The sequence below is a fragment of the Dama dama genome, chromosome 1 (assembly GCF_033118175.1).
Source record: "Dama dama isolate Ldn47 chromosome 1, ASM3311817v1, whole genome shotgun sequence".
Lineage (NCBI taxonomy): Eukaryota > Metazoa > Chordata > Mammalia > Artiodactyla > Cervidae > Dama > Dama dama.
In genome coordinates, this window is record NC_083681.1 from 15,351,756 (window position 1) to 15,372,466 (window position 20,711).

At 36.9% G+C, this 20,711-nt stretch overlaps 2 protein-coding genes across 8 annotated transcripts in view; one reads left to right on the top strand and one right to left on the bottom strand.

Annotated features, from left to right (window-relative positions):
• Nucleotides 1–493: 493 nt before the first annotated feature.
• JRKL (JRK like) lies at nt 494–4,333 on the bottom strand. The gene has a single exon (XM_061143625.1). The coding sequence runs from the start codon at nt 3,721–3,723 to the stop codon at nt 2,149–2,151; it is 1,575 nt and encodes a 524-aa protein (XP_060999608.1). The 5' UTR covers nt 3,724–4,333; the 3' UTR covers nt 494–2,148.
• A 102-nt stretch (nt 4,334–4,435) lies between these two features.
• CCDC82 (coiled-coil domain containing 82) overlaps nt 4,436–20,711 on the top strand; it is a 31,170-nt gene continuing 14,894 nt past the window's right edge. The window contains exons 1-5 of one of the 7 annotated variants that reach the window (XM_061143647.1): nt 4,466–4,499; nt 4,798–4,982; nt 6,735–6,818; nt 9,625–10,358; nt 10,842–11,055. In XM_061143647.1, the coding sequence (XP_060999630.1) occupies nt 9,639–10,358; nt 10,842–11,055 (934 nt within the window). In that variant the 5' untranslated portion in view covers nt 4,466–4,499; nt 4,798–4,982; nt 6,735–6,818; nt 9,625–9,638. Of the gene's footprint in view, nt 4,500–4,580; nt 4,983–6,734; nt 6,819–9,624; nt 10,359–10,841; nt 11,056–20,711 lie in introns of those variants that run through there. The other 6 variants (XM_061143691.1, XM_061143683.1, XM_061143638.1 and 3 more) reach the window with 6 other exon arrangements.

Genomic DNA, 20,711 nt, shown 5'->3' on the forward strand with positions numbered 1-20,711 from the left:
TACCCCCACAAAAGCCCAAATCTCTCATAAAGGAAGTTTCTTAATTCCTGCATCATCCCCTGCAGGTAATCCTACTCTCAGAGCTTTCTTGGCTAACAGGAGTGTGGGATTAGAGAAACTCTGTAATGCAGTTGATCAAGGCTCACCAAGGGGAAAACCTCATAAGACTAGTGAGATCGAGACCCTATGGATAATTTATAATTTAAATTCTTACCTGTAACCAAGTGGTCTTCAGTAATTAAAAGTATAAACTGAGCATCAGTATTTCCATCTAATTGATAATTTGGGGGTTAGTGATAGAAATACACTGCTTAGAACATAACATAGTATTCAGTAATTGGCAGCTTTTATAATTATGTTTTAAGAAGAGTCCAAAACAGAACTTTCTATTTACCATTGTTGACAGTTTTCAGAAACGAGTAAATAGCTATAAGCCTAAGAATGAAGAGTAGTTTCTCACAGGATAGAGAGTCACAAGATTCACACTCAAGGCCACAACACAGTGAATCTTTTACTAGATATTAAAGTTTAAAACCACACAGTTTAACAGTCATGTTAACTTTACCACTAGGTGGCAGTGATACAGCTGAATTTCACTCACACGGTTAATTTTAAAACTGAGCAAATCCAGAAATTCCAAGATTTTTAGTACCTATTTTCATTTTAGAAAAACGAAAAATACTTTTATATACAATTTAATTTACACCAGAATGTGTAATTATCTGATTCAATATGTATGCTAATTTCTGATGCTTTCTCTTCTGTTTACTGAGGCAATTCATGCAACAAACACAATTTTAAACAGTTGTCGACACAGATAAGTCTTTTTTAAAAATCTAAACATACATCATAAAGAACAGAAATTATGGAAAGCTAAAATATTTCTGAAACTTTAGAATTCACTTTAGAAAGCTTTAGAAAATCACTACAAAATGCAAGTGTTTCAATGAAAAAGTTAAAACATTTCAAAAATGACTTTTTTAAAATTTAGGGCCAAAGTTTTTAAATTACAAATGAAATTAATATTTATATAGGCAAAGTCTTTTCAATGCCTTGAGTAACCTACATTGTTAAACAAGTATCAAAATTCTGACAAACCATTTTATCTGAAATGCCATTTTACAAATGTCAAAATAATAATGATGAAATTCCTTAGAATCTGCCACTTTCCATAATTATTTCTGCTTTCCTCATAACAGATCATAATCTATGGCTTATTAAAAATAAAAACTCTTTTCACTCTTCTTTTCACATCATATAAAAGGAGAAAGTATCACCAAACTTTTCAAATTATAACTTTCAAGTATATAGTAAAAAAGAAAAAAAACTTACAAATACCCAAAATATTCCCTCACATACAGGTGGGTGCTCACATAACCATATGTAACATTACAAAACCTGTACTATAATTAGATGAATAAATACTAGACCTATACTGTTATCCAATTAATAATAAGACCCAATTAAGACAAGTGTATTTATTCCCTTTTCATAAATAACCTAAAGTTCCCCAAATTTTCACTTCCCTGTTTCTACAAATGAATAAGTCAGAATATCAGCTTTCCAATAGTTTTCTAAATTTTCTAGCTTTCAAAGTTAGCACCACTTCCTATATTTACTTCATTTCCAGAGAAATCTCCCCTCTAAAACAAAGAAAAGCATGATTCCTAAGTTATTTTATTAATTCACAGATCAGTTTTCTCATTTTGAATTATTATAGATCACTCATTCCAAATATACAAATAATCACTTAAGATGGTTAGCACAATAAAAGATAACTGTGGCTGCCCTCACACAACAAACAAAAGATTTCAGGAAAGTGCTCTATCTGTTCACTGTTACCTGTAACTTCTGCTAGAAATTTTATGGAATACCACTGTAATGGAAGGGATAATTGTAGATCTATGAAAGTGAATACATATGCATATGTAACTTACACCTATACAAAATCAGCTTCTGATTATCTACACAAATAATGGGACAGATGCTACAAAACACATAAGCCTTAAACCGCTTCAGATACTTTTTTTTTTTTGTATCTGTATTTCACAGGGCTGTGTCTGAGAATTCAGAACACCAAGTAAAGCCATATTGCAAAGAGGTCAAGAGTTACACAATTACCAAAACAATGCTAACGCAGATATGCCATTACTGACTTGAGTTTGCCATCTTTTGTTTATTTCTGATGGTGGCTCGAAGTTTACGTATCACCAGTCTATCAGGCAGAATCATATCACCTTGTTGTTCTAGATAATCCAATAAATTTTCAGTCCATTGGAGAGCAGCTGCATGATTAATATGTTTCTCTGGAATCAGTTCTATTTCCTCCTCCTCCTCTTCACTGGATTCATCTGTCTGACCTTGTGCTCTTTTGATGATTTCGCTGTCAGTTAAGACTTCATAGCCTGGTTCAGTACTGTCCACTTCAAGCCATTTTTCAATGTTCTCAGTAGGCACATTTTCCAATCCTTTGGTGTGTTGTAAAATGGTAGCAATGGCAGCCACTGAGATATCTTCCTCATCAAAGTCCAGGCCTTCTTTCTCCTCTATGGTAGGGAGAATCTTCTTCCATGCTCTGCTGATGGTAACTGGCTTTACTAAATTCCATGCCATTGCTATTTCATAAAGTGCATCTAGTAGAGTTAGCTTCTTCCAGAATGACCTCAGGTCATTGCCTTCTTCCAAGTTGTTCTGGAGAAGACGTGCTCGGTAGTTTCTCTTCATTGTAGCTATGACTCCCTGATTCAAGGGCTGAATCAACGAAGCCACATTAGGTGGTAAATATTTAGCAAATATTTGGCCATCATCTGACCTCAGGACGTTTTCATTTGGATGTGTTGGTGAATTATCCAATAGGAGTACAGCCTTTTCTTGCAACCCTTTGGATCTTAAGTGCTCTCGAACTTGGGGCACAAAAATCTTATCAAACCACTGTCGGAAAATGGAAAGATCCATCCATGCGCCTTTTTGGCTGAAATAAGAGACTGGCAGGTTTGAGGTGTCAGTTGACTTGAAGGAGCGAGGCTTCTTTGCTTTCCCCACAACACAAAGCTTAAGTTTGTGTAAACCTGTTGCATTGGCACAACACATGATAGTGACTCTTTCTTCCATTGACTTGTGCCCAGGGGCTGTGCATTTACCTTTGATTACCGAAGTCCTGGAAGGCAGGCACTTCCAAAACAGTCCAGTTTCATCTGCATTGTAGATTTGCTCGGGCTGCAAATTCTCTCGTTCAATATAGTCTCGAAAGTTGCTGCAAAAATCCTCCACAGCAGTCTCATCTCCACTTAATCTTTCATTTCTAATATTAATCTCTCTAATGCTGTGCCGCTGCTTAAAACGAGTTAACCAACCAGCAGAGGGGTTAAAATCACCATCCATTCCCAAAGCATAAAAGAAGAATTCTGCCCTTTTTGCACAAATTGGTCCAGACACGGGATTCCCTTTTGCTCTTTGCTGGTTGAACCATTCTAGCATCGCTTTGTCCAGTTCCTCATACATGGATGGTTTCATAGATTTCCTCTTAGCCAGAAGACTTGTAGAGTCTGAACTGCTTGCATAAGTTATGATCTTTTCCTTATTTTTCCTTATATCTCGAACTGTCGTTTCGCCAATTCCATAAATCACTGCCAGTTGTTTGGAAGAACCTCCATCTTCAAGTTTCTTTATTATATCAAGCTTATCTTTAATGGTCAACACCACACGCTTCCGTTTCCCTGACATGGTGAGGCTGTGGGACCCAGTTCGCACACTCACGGAAGCAACCCACAAAATTCTGCCTAATCTCACTGACTCAACTTTAACACAACCTTACACACTTACTCTTTCAACCTCACCAGGAACCCGGTGGCCCTGACCCCGTCCCTAGCTGGGCTTGGCTGGCGGAAGTTTCAGGGCTCAGGCCTCTAACTTTACTTGGGCAGCAGAGGAGGCCCAAGTCACCGCGGATAATCCGGATTACAAACATCTGTTTTATTCCCCCAGAGGCCGCGAGAAAGACTAGCTCCCCATCGCGACCACAAACCTCCTTCAGGCCCAGATCGCGGGTCAACAGCCGTCACTAACCTCTGCCACACCCCAAAGTTACCGCCGAGAGCGGAAGAGTCAGGGAGTCGGGGACTGGCCCCCTTCCCCAGAGGGACGTGACGCTGGATTCCTTCCCCAGCAGCCAGACCTTTCCACAGCAAGCCCCACTTCCCCGCGTCGGGCTTACTTAGTCTGCACAGTCCTCCCGGCCCCTCACAAGCCCGCCGAGACCCTCTCCCAACCTCAGTCGGAACCAGGACCCCTGGGCGGCGCCCTGCCTAACGCTCGGCAGCCGCTCCTCCCACTAGCGCCCGCTCCCGGAAGACGCCCCCTCCCGCCGCGGGCCCCGCCCCTCGCCCCGCCCAGAGGCGGGACTTCCCTTGGCGCCCGGAAGGAGGAGGAGCGTCGCCCGTCCGGACTTGGGTACCTGGGCGGAGGCAGAGGCGGAGGCGGAGGCTGAGGAGGGTTGAAAGGTGAGAGCGCGGGGCGGTGCGCGCTCCCTCGGGGCGGGGACTCGCTTTTGCTCCGGCTGCTGAGGGTTTGTTGGAGGGGCGGGGGAAGCCGCTCCTCTCAGCCTGCAGGCGGGAAACGTTCCCGCGGGCGCGCTCGGGGTGGGCGGGACTGCTTCCCGCACTGCGCTTCGTTCCCCTCGCGCGCCGCGGGCCCGGGCTGCGACGGGCGTGTCGCCCGCTCCTTCCGCGAAGGGGAAGTGGGCCGGCCGGATGCACGGGACGCGGAGGGTGACTTCGCGCGCTTCTCTGGTCTTTCCAGATCTCGGTTGCTTTCTGGGGGTCGAGCGCCTGTAAGCTCTGGGGGTCTGTGACGTCCCGCGCGCGCCCTCGCCAAGCCGTGTCGGAGGGTCCCGCGTTCCAGCTGCGGCGCCCTTCCCATCAGGTGGCGAGTGGCGGCCGGGCGGGCTTGCTGCGCCAGGCCTCTGTGTCCCGCGGAGAAGCCAGGTTTGTATCACGAGATACAACCAGAGTATCTGGTGTTGCACTCTGCTGCTAGCTCCCCAGAGGCTCTGTTCCTTCCTCAACCCCTCAGCCCTGCTGAATTTAGCGAACCATCTTCAGGGTTATAGATTTCGATGAATGCTATAGTAGTCTGGGATGCCAGCTGGCAGGATTCACTCTGTGCGAAATTGTGGAATACTGAACGGCGAGCCTAAGTGGGGGACATTGGCTTTTTCTATATATTTCTTGCTATTTTCCTACTTGTGTCGTATAGTGCTGCCCTGTTTTCGTTGAAGAACTATGATGCATTTGTTGCCAGCAATATGATAAGAGCAAAAAAAAAAAAAAAAGGAATCATATTCTGTAGCCCTCAAATCATGTATTACTCTGGCTAGTTTAGATGTTCCCTTTCATGAGATTGTGAGCTCCATGGGAGCTGAGACCGTGTGGTTGAATTCTTCAAGAAACGCCCCAGCCCCGAATTGGTGCCAGCGAATAGTGTATACATTCAGTGCTTTGGTTTGTCACGGTTTCCTCTTCGAACTGTCATACAAAAGGAAACCTTAAGGAGGGGTAGGTAATGTTTTTCAGATAGGGCGCATCCCTTCAGGTGGAATTTCAGGTAATGGTGGAAGTTCCATTGCCCTTCAAATTTTTAATTTTTAAACTACCACCTACATTTTCATAGGGCAAGTGGATGATTCCTAGAATGAATCTTTTTTTGATGAATTAACCTCAAAGTCTCGAATAAAGGATATTTCTTCTGATGAGAAATTCAGGTAGCATCAAAGTACCCCGTTTAGTTACCCCAGTGTTAGCCAAAGAGCACACGCCTTATGGGTTATTGCCCTGACATTGTTTGGCAGACAAGATAGTAAGTGCGTCTTAAGTGATTTTCACCATGAAGCACAAAGATGTGATAGTACTGATCATCTTCATTCACTTATTTAATGCTTTTTGTTTGGAGCTTCTATTTTTCTCTTTGCCTAAAAGGTTAGGTATCATTAAAATTTTGCTTTAACTTTGATTTCAAGAAATTGAGTGTATACTCAGCCTATATAGAAATTACATCCATTTGCCTGGACTGTTTTCTGAGTGAATTCTCATGCTCAAGAGATGTTTTACCCATCAACCTTTCATTTCTCTCCTCAGGTTCAGTTCACTCACCTTTTCTCTCTGTCATCCTTCTTCTCTCTCCAGCTCACAAAGTAAAAGTATCCACAATTTTAAAAAAGAGCCAGCCATAATCAAATTATCTTTTTCAATGACAGAATTTTTGACATTATTGACATAAACAGCAGTTTTGACATATGAAAGAGGCCCTGGAAATTTGGCACTTGGCCAAATGAAATTTTGTTTTAGGTAAAGTTTGCCTCATCAATATTCAACACTGAAGTTTTCCAAAATCAATTTTTTCTCACCAGAGACTGCCTTTCTTTGGAATCTTTACATTTGGATTCAATGGGGAATCCCTTAAATTTTGTAATCAGTGTTGTCAGTAAGGTGGTAGAGGGAAGCCTTCAAATTTTCATCTCTGTTGCACATTCTTGTTTTGCGTTTTGGATAAATAATTTTTAGAAGTTTTTGGCCTAGCTCACGTGCTCAGTTACATAATTGAAAAAGCATGTTTGTAAACTTACTCAGAGTATTTTAATGATTGTTTTTTGAAACTAAAATTTAGAATAAATGAGAGATACAATAATGACTTTTTGAAAGCATAACTTTTCCTACTTTGTACAAATATAATATTGGCAGCAGTCATTGTGTAACGCTGGACTGGGAATCAGAAGACCTGGTTTCTAATCCCTGTTCTGTCACTAAAGAGCTGTGTGATCTTTGGTAAGTCATTTAAAATCTATGTCCTTGGCTTTGACTTTTATAATTGAAGATAGATAATATCTTCCTTCTAGGATCATTGTCAGGACTTTAAAATATATCTGAAAATGCCCTGAAAATACATAAAGGGTGTTTTAATAGCTTAACTCTGTGGCAGTCACAGGTATTTGTATAGTGTGACATTCTTAGTTGTTTCTGCCATCATAAGAGTCACTTGATATGATAAATAGCTGTTTTTCACATGGTACAGTTTTGTGAGATAAATATCTAGTGTGTATGAAACTGCTTTTGAGTACTAATAAAAGGCATCTTTTACTTTAATGTTCCTACAGGCCACTCTTTAGTGTATCTACTGAGGCCATATTTGTCTTTGGTTTTCATAAACTTTTTTTCCATTACTTCTCCCAATTCAGAGAGATTTTTATAAAACAGCCTTACCTTCTTATTACAGTGAAAAGCACATATACAGTTAGCTTGTACAAATTTATAACTATATGTGCTTTAAAAATCCTTCTTTGTACTACATGGCTTCAAAATACAACCTGTATAATTTTACCTAGGTAAAAAGAAACAGTAATCAGTTTGAAACTTGAAAGAGAAACTGGGTGGACATATTTTGAAGCATTATGGAGTACAAAAATCCATACTTTATAAAGCAATATAGAGATCTTTGAAAAAGTACAGTTTTATTCTTTGCTTATTTTAATACATATCTTCTGTAAGATGCAATCTGAGTGTAATTTCAAATAGCATAATATTTGGTCTGTGGACTAGGATTTGTTCGATTGCTGTTACAATGCTGAATGTATCTTGTAGCAGTTACTGTCATAAGATTGCCTACATTATAATTTATTTTGTATAGTCATAGCAACTGTTCTTATTTTGTATGAGTTGTTACCATTTTAGAAGCAGTTACATTGTCTTATAAACATAACAGAATCTGTACAATCAAATAGGTGATATCTCTCTCCCCCACCAAAAAAAAGTAATCATCTTGGGGAGCCATAAACTTGGTTCAGTAACACTTCCATTGCTCAAAAAAGATGTGACATTCTAGTTTTGGAATGTCAGTTTGTAGCACATTTTAAAAATATCTTTAATAGTAGTTAGTCTTCATCTTTTCAAATTAGATTTAATTTCTGGAAGCTAGTAACAGTCCCTTCTGAGTAGGACAAATGAATAAAGTGGATATTTAAACCTCTCTTTGGGATAAAAAACAAAGTGTGAGTATTTTCATATTTTTTGAAAGTATGGTTTTCAGAAAATCTCCAGAATATTCTGTGCCATGGTAGAAATATTAGAACAATCAACCTCATAAAGTGATTTCTTTAAAGGAGATAGCACACAGTTAAATATGTAAGTTCTTACATGAGTGTTTTGAGGTCATCTCATTGCATTGTGATCATATTTCTCTTTTCCTTGGCAGCCATAGAAGTGTATGTGTATATATATATATAAGTGTATATATATATACACATAGAAGTGTATATATATATATATACACACACACACACACATAGAAGTATGTATATATATATATATATATATATATATAACTTTTTCTAGTTATCTTGTCTCTAATTGTTCCTTTATACTTGTGATGATTTTGATGGTGCTCCTCGTGGCTCAGTGTTAAAGACTGCCTGCAGTGCAGGAGAGCCAAGTTCGATTCCTGGATCGGGAAGATTCCCCTGGAGAAGGTAATGGCAACCCACTCCAGTATTCTTGCCTGGAGAATCCCGTGGACAGAGGAGCCTGGCGGGCGGTAGTCCATAGGATCACAAAGAGTCAGACACAGCTGAGTTACTAACATTTTCACTTTGTTTCACCCTTTTCTGAATCAGAAACTTAGAGCATTTGTTTTCCTTCCAAATACTGTACTCTGTTTCGCCATCCAACTGTTTTTTCACCCATGTTACTGGATTGTTAGTAAGTTTTCTATTGGATTATGTTGTACTTTTAGTTTTTAATGGTTTAAGCCATTACCATTTTACTGAAGTATATAAAGACTGAAATCTTAGTAGATAAGTTATCGCTCAGTTTTGCACCATTGACTTTTTTTCTGTCTATTACTATTCTATAACTTTCTTCATACGTATGATTAGTCTTTTGTGTTAAAATTCATTTCTCTGTTCAGAATCCTTCTTTGCTTATGGGAGGAATCGTTCTGTAATGCCACCCTACTTTTCTATCTCAATCCCTTTTTTCCAGCATAAAGCCTTTTTTCATGTCGTTTTGGTCATACTTATTTACTAAATGGGTTTGTTACCAGTGCCAAAATTTTTACTTTATCATTTTTTCCTGCCTGAAATCCCTTTTTCTTTCCTTCTTTCTGTTCAAATTTATCAATTCTTCAGAGGTGTATCAGGTCATAGCTGTTCAACAAAATCTTCAGTGAAATACTTGCTGTTCTGATCTACCTGCATCTTTACACTTTTATTGCAGTTACTTTTTATCACTCATTTTGTACTAAATGAACTCTACCTTGTATTTTTCTTAATTATTATGTTTCAGTGTTTTAGTTCTACACATGGATAATAATGAAGACGACGACCATGATTTTTGTATGAACCTCTTTCCTTAAAACATACATAGCATAATTCAGAACAGATGTTCGTGTGATGCTTTCATAGATGTTCAGTGAATTATTTGTTGAATAAATATTCTGCCATCTTCACACAGTTATTTCATGTGATTTTACATTTGTGAACCATTTAATAACATCAAATAAATACAGTCTGTACTATAAATGCGTTCATTGTTGTAATCTGATTGTCATTATTATATTCCTAATAACTTTATTTTGTAGAAGCTTAAGTGAAAATGGTACATGTTAGAAGACGTGAAACAAGGAGTAATTCTAAAACTCAAGAGCATGAACAGAAATCTCGAGTGGATTGGAGGCGGACTAAAAGAAGTAGTCTCTTGCAATTATGTGAGAGTGATGACGAGCTTGAGAGTGGTGACGAGCTTGAGAGTGATGAAAGTGCTGACAGTAATGAAAGTGTTGACAGTGATGAAGATCCAGACAGTAACAAGGGGCCTGATTGCATTAAGAAGCCAGAAAATGAAAACGAGCTTAAATTAATTAATGTTGAAGGTGAAGGAAACAACAGTAAGCATCTCATTAACACTGACAACAGTTCAATATATGAAGAAGAAAAGAACAAAACTAAACATGGAAGTATTGACTTAGCAGATCATGAAAAGGGTTCAGGTCAAGAGGAGGGTGATCTCAACAAACACACTGGACAAATAACAGAGGAGGATTTAGAAGAAGAACACATCAAGCGAGGGAAGAGGAGAAGGATCTCTTCTGTGATGTGTGACAGTGATGAGAGTGATGACAGTGATATCCTAGTTAGCAAAGTGGGTGTTAAACGTCCACGTAGAGTGGTTGAAGACGAATGTTCTTCAGTGGAGATGGAGCAAAAAAATCCTGAAAGAACTTCAGCCACAAGAAAGCGAGAACAGCTGCAGAAACTGAAAGAACTCTCAAAACAGAGATCTCGTCAGAGACGTGATAGTAGTAGAGAGTTTGAGGTGTGTTATATTTTATTGGTTTTGTTACTGTTTTTAAATTTTTATTTAAATTATTTAACTTTTATAAAAATCAAAGTCCTGAGTCTGTTCTCTTGCAGTAACTCTAGAATTTATTTTTTAGTCAAGTATCCTTGGGCATGTTTGGTTGCAGTATTGCATCTAATAATATTTTATTATGAGCCTCATTCCTTCACTCTTTTTTTAGAAATTTAAAGATTTTGTTTTGTCTGACTTTTCCCATTTTTTATTTCTACTTATTACCTTAACGTCCATTTTAAACATTTTATCACTTACTGGGGTATGTTATCTTTTTCCTTATTTCAAAAGTTCAACATCTAACATGACAAGATTTTTTTCAACCTTAAAGTATGAAATTATTTTCTACAGATCATTTTTTGTTTCAGATTTGATCTTTTAATTTCACATCCATAGTGACAATTTTAAAGGTACACTTTATTAAAAGATATGTTTTAATTTAATTAGGACTCTGAAAAGAAATCCTCCCCCAGCAGTGATGAAAATGATGTTGAGGAGGAAGAGGAAGAAGACAATGATTATGAATCTGGTGAAGATGGAGATAATTATATTATTGATGGCTTTGTAGTACAAGATGAGGAGGGTGATGAAGAAAATAAAAGCCAACAAGGAGAACAATTGACTACCTCGCAACTGAAATTAGTAAAACAGAATTCTCTTTGTAAGTTAAATATCAAGAGATGTTTTATGACTTACTCTAATTATTATGTTATGTTGAGTATTGAATCAGCCTTTTACTGTCATATTCTAAATCTTTGATTAGGAACTATGGTTTCATTTTCAGGTAACTTTATCTGTCTAATAGTTTATGCTGGTGGTTTGTGAGAACCCTTTACTCTTAAAAATAATAGAGAACCCTAAAGAGCTTTTGTTTCTGTGGGTTATATCTATCAACATCTACCATTGTAGAAATACAAAAGAGAAATTTAAAATATATTTATTAATTAAATGACTTAAAATTCTCATGTGATAAGCTCATTACATGTTAATATAGGTAACACTCATGAAAAAATAACTTTTCCCAAAAAATGAGAAGAATGGCGTTGTTTTACATTTATATTTAATATCTAGCCTAGTACAGGCAGCTGGATTCTTGTATCGGCTTTTGCATTCAGTCTATATTGACATTAAATTAGAGGAAAGCAATTTTGTTTCGTAGAAGTAGATAGCTGGAAAAAGGAGGGTTGTTTTTAAAGCATTTTCAAAATAATTGTGGATATTCTCACTGACACTGCACCAAAATTCAACAAATTTCTTAAAGAACTTGTTCTTAAGTTTCTTAAAGATTAGTTGCAATTTGGAGTCTGAAAGCATATAAATTAACTTTTAGTACTTACATTTCATTCCATTGATATGTCTTTCAATTTGAATGGATCTTTTACCTATTCATGATTTTGTAACATCATGCATTGGTTCTTTGGAAAATATTGATTCACTGGTTATATGAAAGTGAAAGTGAAGTTGCTCAGTCCTGTCCAACTCTTTGTGACTCCATAGACTGTAGCTCACCAGACTCCTCTGTCCATAGGATTTTCCAGGCAAGAGTACTGGAGTGGGTTGCCATTTCCTTCTCCAGAGGATCTTCCCCACACAGGGATCGAACCCTGGTCTCCTGCATTATAGGCAGATGCTTTACCGTCTGAGCCACCAAGGAAGTCTATATACTGGTTATATCTCTCTCTCTCTTTAGTTACTCAGTCATTTCTGACTCTTGGCGACCCCATGGACTGTAGCCCACCAGGCTCCTCTGTACATGGGATTCTCCACAGGCAAGAATACTGGAGTGGGTTGCCATTTCCTTCTCCAGGGGATCTTCCCAACCCAGGAATTGAACCTGGGTCTCCTGCATGGCAGGCAGATTCTTTACCAACCGAGCTATGAGGGAATCTTCCATATTTTGACACATTCCACTATATAATATTTTAAAAATCACATTCACTGATATCACCACCAGTATCATCAAAAAATTCTTTAGGTATTGGGAAATTGGCAAGCTCATAGTAGCAAATACAAGTTTTTCAAAATTCTGATTTCTGCTCAAATACCAGTTTTTATCTTTGGTAACAAACACTGTGAGTTCTTGAAATGACAGATTCTCTTTGTTCATTTTTGATAAAATATTTGGCAGATGCCTGAATAACCATAGTTGGTCAACAGTTCTTTCAGGTAAACTTGGTGTTTCAAATAAATCTGAAAAATGAGGCTCCCAACTTAGTTTTAAAAGATGTATGCTCAGATTCATGACTTAATAAAAATGCTAATTTTTACTGCTTCCTCATGGACCTTTTTAAATGAAAGTAGCTTTTTTACTGAATGCATAGCAGTGGTGACTATAGTGATTACTAGTAGTTTGATTCCACAGCTCCTTAACATTTGATTCATGTTAAGGAGCCAGCTGCCTTATCCATAGTTAATTTTGCACCATCAGTGACAATGTCAAAATGGCAAAAACAACAGATAATTATCTTAATATTACAGCTTTGACTTCACCGATCCCCTTAAATGGACTTAGAGACTTACAGGGGTCTGTAGACCACACTTTGAGAACCACTGGTGTTATCTGGACTTTTGAAGTGTTATGCAGTGAAACCTGTCAGGAGATTAGAATAATTTATATTTACATATAATAAATAATAGGACCCTAAAATATTAGGGTGTCTTTAAATGTGTATACTATTGTTCTGATTCCTATAATTGTACATAAATTTAAAGACTGTTATTATGATGTTTTACAACTGTGGTAGAAACAGGATGTTGGATGAAAATTTTTTTTTCCCTTCAAGAATGCATATTTCCAAAAGGAATTTAAAAGGCATGTTTACTAAAGTTAAGTTTAATATGATTCAATTTAGATACTGTGATTTAAATAAAATAGTAGATTGAGATATGAATTAAATTTCAAGGAAATCAAGAAATCAGTTACAGAGATGCCAGTGATAGGCATAGGCATCTGTATGTTGGAAATTAATGAGTGTTTTCTTTATATCAGTAAGCACTGGTTCACATGCCATCAGGACATTTGATCTCAGAGAAAGTCAGTTAGGAGGTGTCCCATCATTCTGGATATTAGTACCTAGGATGTGATAAAACATTTACTGAGAGATACCTACTTATAGGGGCTTCCCTGGTGGCTCATTGGTAAAGAACCCACCTGCAATGCAGGAGATGCAGGTTCGATCCCTGGGTTTGGAAGATCTCTGGAGAAGGGAATGGCAACCCACTCCAGTATTCTTGCCTAGGTAATCCCATGGACAGAGGAGCCTGGTGGGCTACAGTCCATGGGGGTTGCAAAAGATTCAGACATGACTTAGCGGCTCAACAACAACCACACACTCATAGCCACTCCAAATAAAAGTCCAGCACATGGAAAGTATCTTAACTCTCTTCTCTATCCTACACTTTAATGCTTACCTTTGGTTTTTTAACTTTGATTTTCTAAGTTTTAGATTTACTGAAAAGTTGAGTGGAAAGTACAGAGTTTCTATATAACCCATCACACACAGTTGCCCTGTTATTAACATCTTGTATTATCTTGATGTATCTGGTGCAAGTGATGAGCTAGTATTGATCATTGATACATTACTAACTGTAGTTCATAGTTTGCATCTAGGCTCACTCTTTGTGTTGTACATTCTGTGGGTTTGAGATGTGTATAATGATGCAACAGGTATCCACCATTACAATAACAGAACAGTTTCACTCCTAAAATTATCCTGTTCTCCACCTACTCATCCCTCCCTCCCACCCCTGAACCCCTAGCAACCACTGACCTTTTCAATGTCTCCATAGTTTTGCCTTTGCCAAAATGTTATCATCATGGGAATCATACAGCATGTAGCCTTTTCAGATTGGCATATTTCACTTAATAATGCATTTAAGTTTCCTCCATGTCTTAATGTGCAGGGTAGCTCATTTCCTTTTATCACGGAATAATATTCCATTGTATGGATGTACCACGGTTTGTTTATCCGTTCACTTGTTGAGGGATGTTTTGGTTGCTTCCAAGTTTTGGCAATTATGAATAAAGCTGCTATAAATATTTGTGTGAAAATTTATCTATGGACATAAGTTTTCAATTCATTTGGGTAAATATCAAGGAGCCCTGTGCTTGTTTTTAACAGTGATCATCTCCACCTTAGAAGGAGATGTACCTAATTTTTATGCAATACATTTTGTCTTTTGTGTTCTTAGTTACAGCTTTTCTTTCTGACTCTATCCTCACAGTCTCCCTTTTCTCAACTCCTAACCGTATTAATGCCTTTCCTCCCTTGAGTTGTCATGTTTTGTGACCCACTATTCTAAACTTACCTTTTTGTTCAGAGTTTCCCAATAACTACAAAGCACTGTACTTAGACTGTTCGAGCCATCAGTCCAGTGAAATTGCTCTTACTAAAATTAGTGACAACTTTTAAGTTGCCAAAATGCTCTTTGGTCCTTATGTTAACCTGATACTGCTGTGTGTTTTGCCACTAGCCATTGACAGTTCTCATTTTCAGGTGTTTGGTTTTTTTTTAGCTTCTTGTCTTCCTCTTTATAATATTGCATTCCTCTTTTTCCATTTGCCGTGTAAATATTGATGTTTTCAACGGTTTCATCCTCACACTGCCTTCATTTTACTTGGGCTTCAGGCAGTCTCTGCCCCATAACTTCAGCCTAATCTCTGGGGAAGTTCCCAAGCTTTTATTTCCAGCACAGACTTCTCCATAGTGTAAGGCCCAATTTTTCAATCTTCTTACTGAACATTTTCATCACAGTGTCTTTCAGACACCTCAGACTCAGTATGTACAAATCTAAATGATTAAGAGGGAGCATAAGGAAGTTTGGGGTGGTGATAGAAGTTGTGTTTTTCATTGTCTTGGTGGTTACACAACTTTGTGTTTTGATCATAGAACTGTGCACCAAAAAGAGTGAATTTTATGGTATGTGAAAAAGTAAAACTCAGTAAAGAAATCCAAATGGCCATCCCCACTTTCAAAAAATAACCTAGGTAGTTAATCAACTTCTCTTCTCTTTGTAATGCTAATACACATTAGACCTGCTGACACATTATAGGAACTTATTAGTTGGATGGATGGATGATTAAAATAAACGTACCAACTGAAGTTTCCTAAAGACAGAAAAATGTTAAGTATTACTAGATTTATTAAAACATCAGAGGAAAAACAACATACATATTTTAAGATGATAATTAATGACTTGGTTAATGTTTTTAATACTTATTAGTGACTGCCATTTATGAATATAGTAAGTATATGTAGATTTTATATGCCAAGGGATTATGTTCTAAAAGTTGCTGTAAGTTAATACTTACATTAGAAAATCAAAATATATTTTCTCATTAAAGCAATATGTAGGATGAATATGAACACAGTTCTCTGACCTGGGTTAGGTTTGTATTCCCAGATTCATTCTACCATCTGCCTCAACCTCTATAGGAACACTGACAACTACTCATATTCAACATGTGATCAGAATTTGGGAGAGACATTTCATAACTCCAAATTCAGTTCTCAATTGAGACAATCAGTGGCATATCCAATTTTACCTTTTTGAAGAGAACAGTTCTACTATAGGAAGACATTTTCTCACTTCCTTGCTGTCTGCCATTTGGCTCTGAGAGGTATGTTCACCTGTAGCACTTTAGAATAGTTTCCTTCCAAATATATGGTTCAAGGACTTAGTCAGAGTATTTTCCTCTTCTCATCAATCCCTATTATTATTTATTCATATTTATTCTGAGACTGCAACTCCCAGAAAAGATACCAAAGGAAGTAAAGGGATGGACTAGCAGTGGCTCATTTAATTCCAGATCTATATGGTTCACATGGTAATCTTATACACAGGTAAAGAGGTACACCTTCTGATTTGTAGATATTAAAATGATATTATTTTTCTGGTACTTTATCATATGTTCACAGTGACAGAGAACCAAGTAGTAAATTATCACAGTACATCTCAGTCTACTAGTGCCTTGGTAGAAAAATACTTGCCAGATTACTGAAAGTTAGATTGAGTGAACATTAACTTGGTCTCCACCTAGCAATTAAGCAGAATCATTCTGTCAGTACACTGCATAGGACTAAGACCAATCTCACAACCATTTATGTTAAATATTAAATCCTCTCCTCTGGAGAACTTCTCCTCTTGTTCTAAGATAAATAAAAAATACCTGTAAAATCATGTGGCACAAAGGAAAGGTGACATTACCCTGAAGACCCAAGCGAAAAAAATGCTCATGAAAAAATGTTTCATTAAAGGAAACATAAGAAAATTGTACAAAGCATTTGCCTTGCAATCTTAAGAAAAAGAAATAAGAAATCATAAGGAGAGAACAATTTGAGGTGAACGGGAAGTAGTTAAGGATAAACTGCCAGAAAATGAAAAGTATAAAATCAAAAATGAAGTATATATTGGAAGCAGTAGAGAGCCGAGTTAGCGGTTTAGAAATCTCATCAATAATATGTAGGTTAAACCCAAGAAGTTTCTAGTGTAGAGAGAAAAAACATTTCTGCAGAGAAGATAACATAAAGGAATAGAAATGAAGACATTATTTCACACATTCTTAGCTGGGAAAATAACAAATGAAAATCTAAAGAAAATTATATAACCTTAGTGAGATATGAAAAAGGAAATTTGAATGTACTAAAAAGGCTTACCTTGTTTTTGGATATAAAGACGTGCAGATGTGAATTCAAAGGTATGATAGAAGAAAACATAACCTGAGTTGCCAAACGCAGTTGTTTGTGGCAGATTAAAGAGGCCCACATTCCTAAGTTGATGAAAAAGATTTTCAAATAGGCATATGAAGGAAATATGTTTGTGGTTACAAGAGTAAAGAAAAAGTTCTCTAACCATTAGAGTTATAAAAATGGCCTAATATTAGGTGCCATATTAATGTGTTACATATATCAAAAGAATAATTTCAATAGATCCTTAAAAAGTACTTGATAAAATTCAATGCCCACACCTAATTTAAGTCTTAAAAATAGTGTGAACATATGTCCTTTACATAACGAAGAATATTTTAACTGAAATCCAACATTGTAATGAAGTGCTAAAGATATTCTCTTTAAAGAACAAGACAATAATATTACATGCTTTGTTCTAGATGTTTTCAACAATGCAACAGACACAAAAGTAAAACAAGAAATACAACTACGGAAAAGGAAAATACATTTATTACTGAACATAATATGCCTACATATACAAGCTGTCGGTTTCTGACTTAGTTAACCACAGATACGAAAGTTGAAAGGATGTGCATATATTGAGACCAGGAGTAGAGACAGCATCTATTCCCATATTTTTCCTAAGTTCTTTTTTCTGTAAATAGAGGGACACCTGTTAGAATAGAAAAAGGGTTCCTTTTATTGCTCTGCCCCTGCCCTTTTACTCTGGGCTCATATCTCCATTTGACATGAAAGTACACCAACAATCCATGTGCCTCTACCAAACAGAATACTTATAAACCTCTCTTGGTTCTAGAAATAAACTTAGCACTAGCAAGACCGCATCCTCCTCAGGGTTAAGGGAGAAAGCAGTCAGTGCCCAGGAATTTGCAAACAGTATCTCTCTCTCCAGCTCTGCGATTTTCCAGGAAGCTCATATTCCTTAGAAAACGGTCTCAAGAATGACTAATGCACAATAAATGCATAACATTCAATAGTTTTCTTATATACTGTCAATAATTATTTAGAAGATACAATGTGGGAAAATTCCATTTACTCTAGTGAACAAAATAGCTACTAGGCCTAATCTTAAGGAAGAAAAGCATAGCTTTATAGGTACAGGGATAAAGTTTACTGTGGAATAGAAAAGGAAATGTGAGTAAAAGAGATAAGAATGCTTATGGGAGGTATTAATAATAAATTATACAAGAAGTTCTATCTTCTGAAATTCTTTGATTCAGCCTTGTGGAGACAGTCTTAAAGTTTGCTTGGAAGAACAAATGTATGAGAATAAATAACATTTTCAAACCTGCCCCCACAAGATATAAAAATAATTATAAAATTTCAATAAGTAAAGGAATGTAGTACTGAAGTGAGAAAACAAAATCAGTAGTGGGAAGGTCAGATGCTAAACAAAATCTTAGCATATATGTGAAATGCATGACAAAGGATGCACAGAAAATCAACAGAATGACTAAACTGTCTGATGATTGAATATGGGGGAGTTGATTACCTTGTAAAAATAAAGATGCCTAAACATGTATATTGTTGGTTTTCTCCTGTATCCGTTTGAATTTTTTTGTAATCAAGGAGGAAAGTTTTAAACAGTATTCCTGGGGTATCCTATAGAAACCCATCCAATATAGGGATTAAAATGATGAGAAAAGCTCTGGAGGAGGTCAGGATTTGACTCTGCTTCTATCTAGTTGTGTAAGCTTGGATAAATTATTTCATCATGAGTGTCATTAATCCTAAAATAAAGGATTAATCCTAAGATAAAGGATTTGGATTTTATTTTCTTCAATTTCCCACCCAACTCTAAAATTACACGTTCTGAAGTATGAAAGGATCACATCTAACTACCATGCAAAACGACATCTTTGTAGGGGATTGTAACATGAAATCTAGAGTCAGGTTGTCTGTTCCAGCTTTGGTTCCAACATTTGCTGGCTCTCTCATCTTTCGGAAGTTTTTCATCCTCTCTGTATCTGTTTCCTCAATGAGAAATAAACTGAGAGTATTGATAGTACCTTGTAGGTTTGTTGTCAGAAATAAAGCAGTGTATGCAAGTGCATAAAATGATGCCTGGCCTTTACCTGCTCAGTAATATTTTTATTCAGCTTGAGAAAAAATTATGCCAGGAGCATAATTCCACCACCACCTACCCATCTATTCAAGCACAATGAAATCAAGGCCCTCCTCCTGACTCTTGTGAAGGAGATTCTGACACACATTAGTAGGAAAGGCTTGCTGTGTTTAGAAGAACTCCTCAGATGATTCTGATCTCTGCCCTATTCTTTCACTCCCAATCTTAAACACTGTTAGCACTATCTTTGAAATAGAGCATCAGTTATTCAAACTCTGTAACAGATGAGTAACACTGGGCATTAGCATATTTAAGACTGATGATAGATTCAGTGGAGTAAAAATTTTAAATTCTATTTCAGTTTTTTGATAGTTAAACACATGTGAAGGAGGGTCCATTTGATTTTTTTTCTCAACACAACAGTTACTATTTCCAGAACAGTTTTCACCTAATTCAGTTTGGTACGTGCTAGACAGAATTTAAATTCATTTTAACACTCGTAAATCAAATATGTACCAACACTATACTTTTATACCCAAAGGTTGATGAAAGTCTAGTCGAAATTGAATACTATTAAACTATCACTTCATTTTCCAATTGTATTCATAAATGGCTATTGTTAGTTTTTTTGAAATTTTCAATTAAACATAGGCTTTTAAAGCCTATGGTCCCCAGTGCAAATTATATGCTATTGTCCAGTAGTTTTATTGCTGCTTTATTTTGACAACTCTAGTACCTCAGTAAGGTGTTTTCTTAAAGATGGTTGCATACTAAAAGTTTCCCTGAAGTCTAAGATTTATACAACCCTTTTAGTAACTAAAATGTAAATCAAAAGATTTCTTCATGTTAAATTTCATCTTTATTTCAACTGAAATCAAAGAATCACTCGTGGATGCTAATACTATTGATCAGTTTTATTTTGATTTAATCCCTTGTTGAGCGTCTTCTACTTTTCTGGAAACACTCAAGCAGTTGTTAATGTCTTCACAATGCCCAGAGCAGGGACAGGTGTTCTTTGATGACAGCTTGGATGAAAGAAGGGGTCGTGTTTGACAGAGAACACTTCCACAGCCATAGTAAATCTTGACCGAAGAGAAATGGGAAACAATAGGAACCTTCTCTCTCATCATTTCGCCTGACCCACCACAAGAGATGTTTCCATGGGCCAAACTGAGTTAGTGGGAAAGTAGGCTTTTATATTTGGCATGAAAAAGAGGAGACATAACTTTTCTTAATTGATGTGGAAAATCCTAAAGCTGTGGCATCAGAAAGGATATTGAGTTTTTGTAGCCATTGTGGTTCTGGCTAGGGTAGCAATTTCCTGAACAATTTCATATGTAACATATTTTAGAGATAAGGAATAAGAGAGGAGTTCATTCACATACTGAGCAATATGCCTTTAGAGGTTTTCTTCCTTGCTGTAATTGTCAAGTTGATAATTAAATTTGAGTGCATAGGGGATGATTTTGATTTTTTCCACAAAATATCTTAATATTTCCTGAACAGTTTTCCCTTAATAAGTTTGAAAAGTGAAGATGATTTGAAATAAGAACTTGAAACTTT

Excerpts from the sequence above, each read along its gene's own strand:
- JRKL (XM_061143625.1), bottom strand. The coding sequence starts at position 3,723 with ATGTCAGGGAAACGGAAGCGTGTGGTGTTGACCATTAAAGATAAGCTT.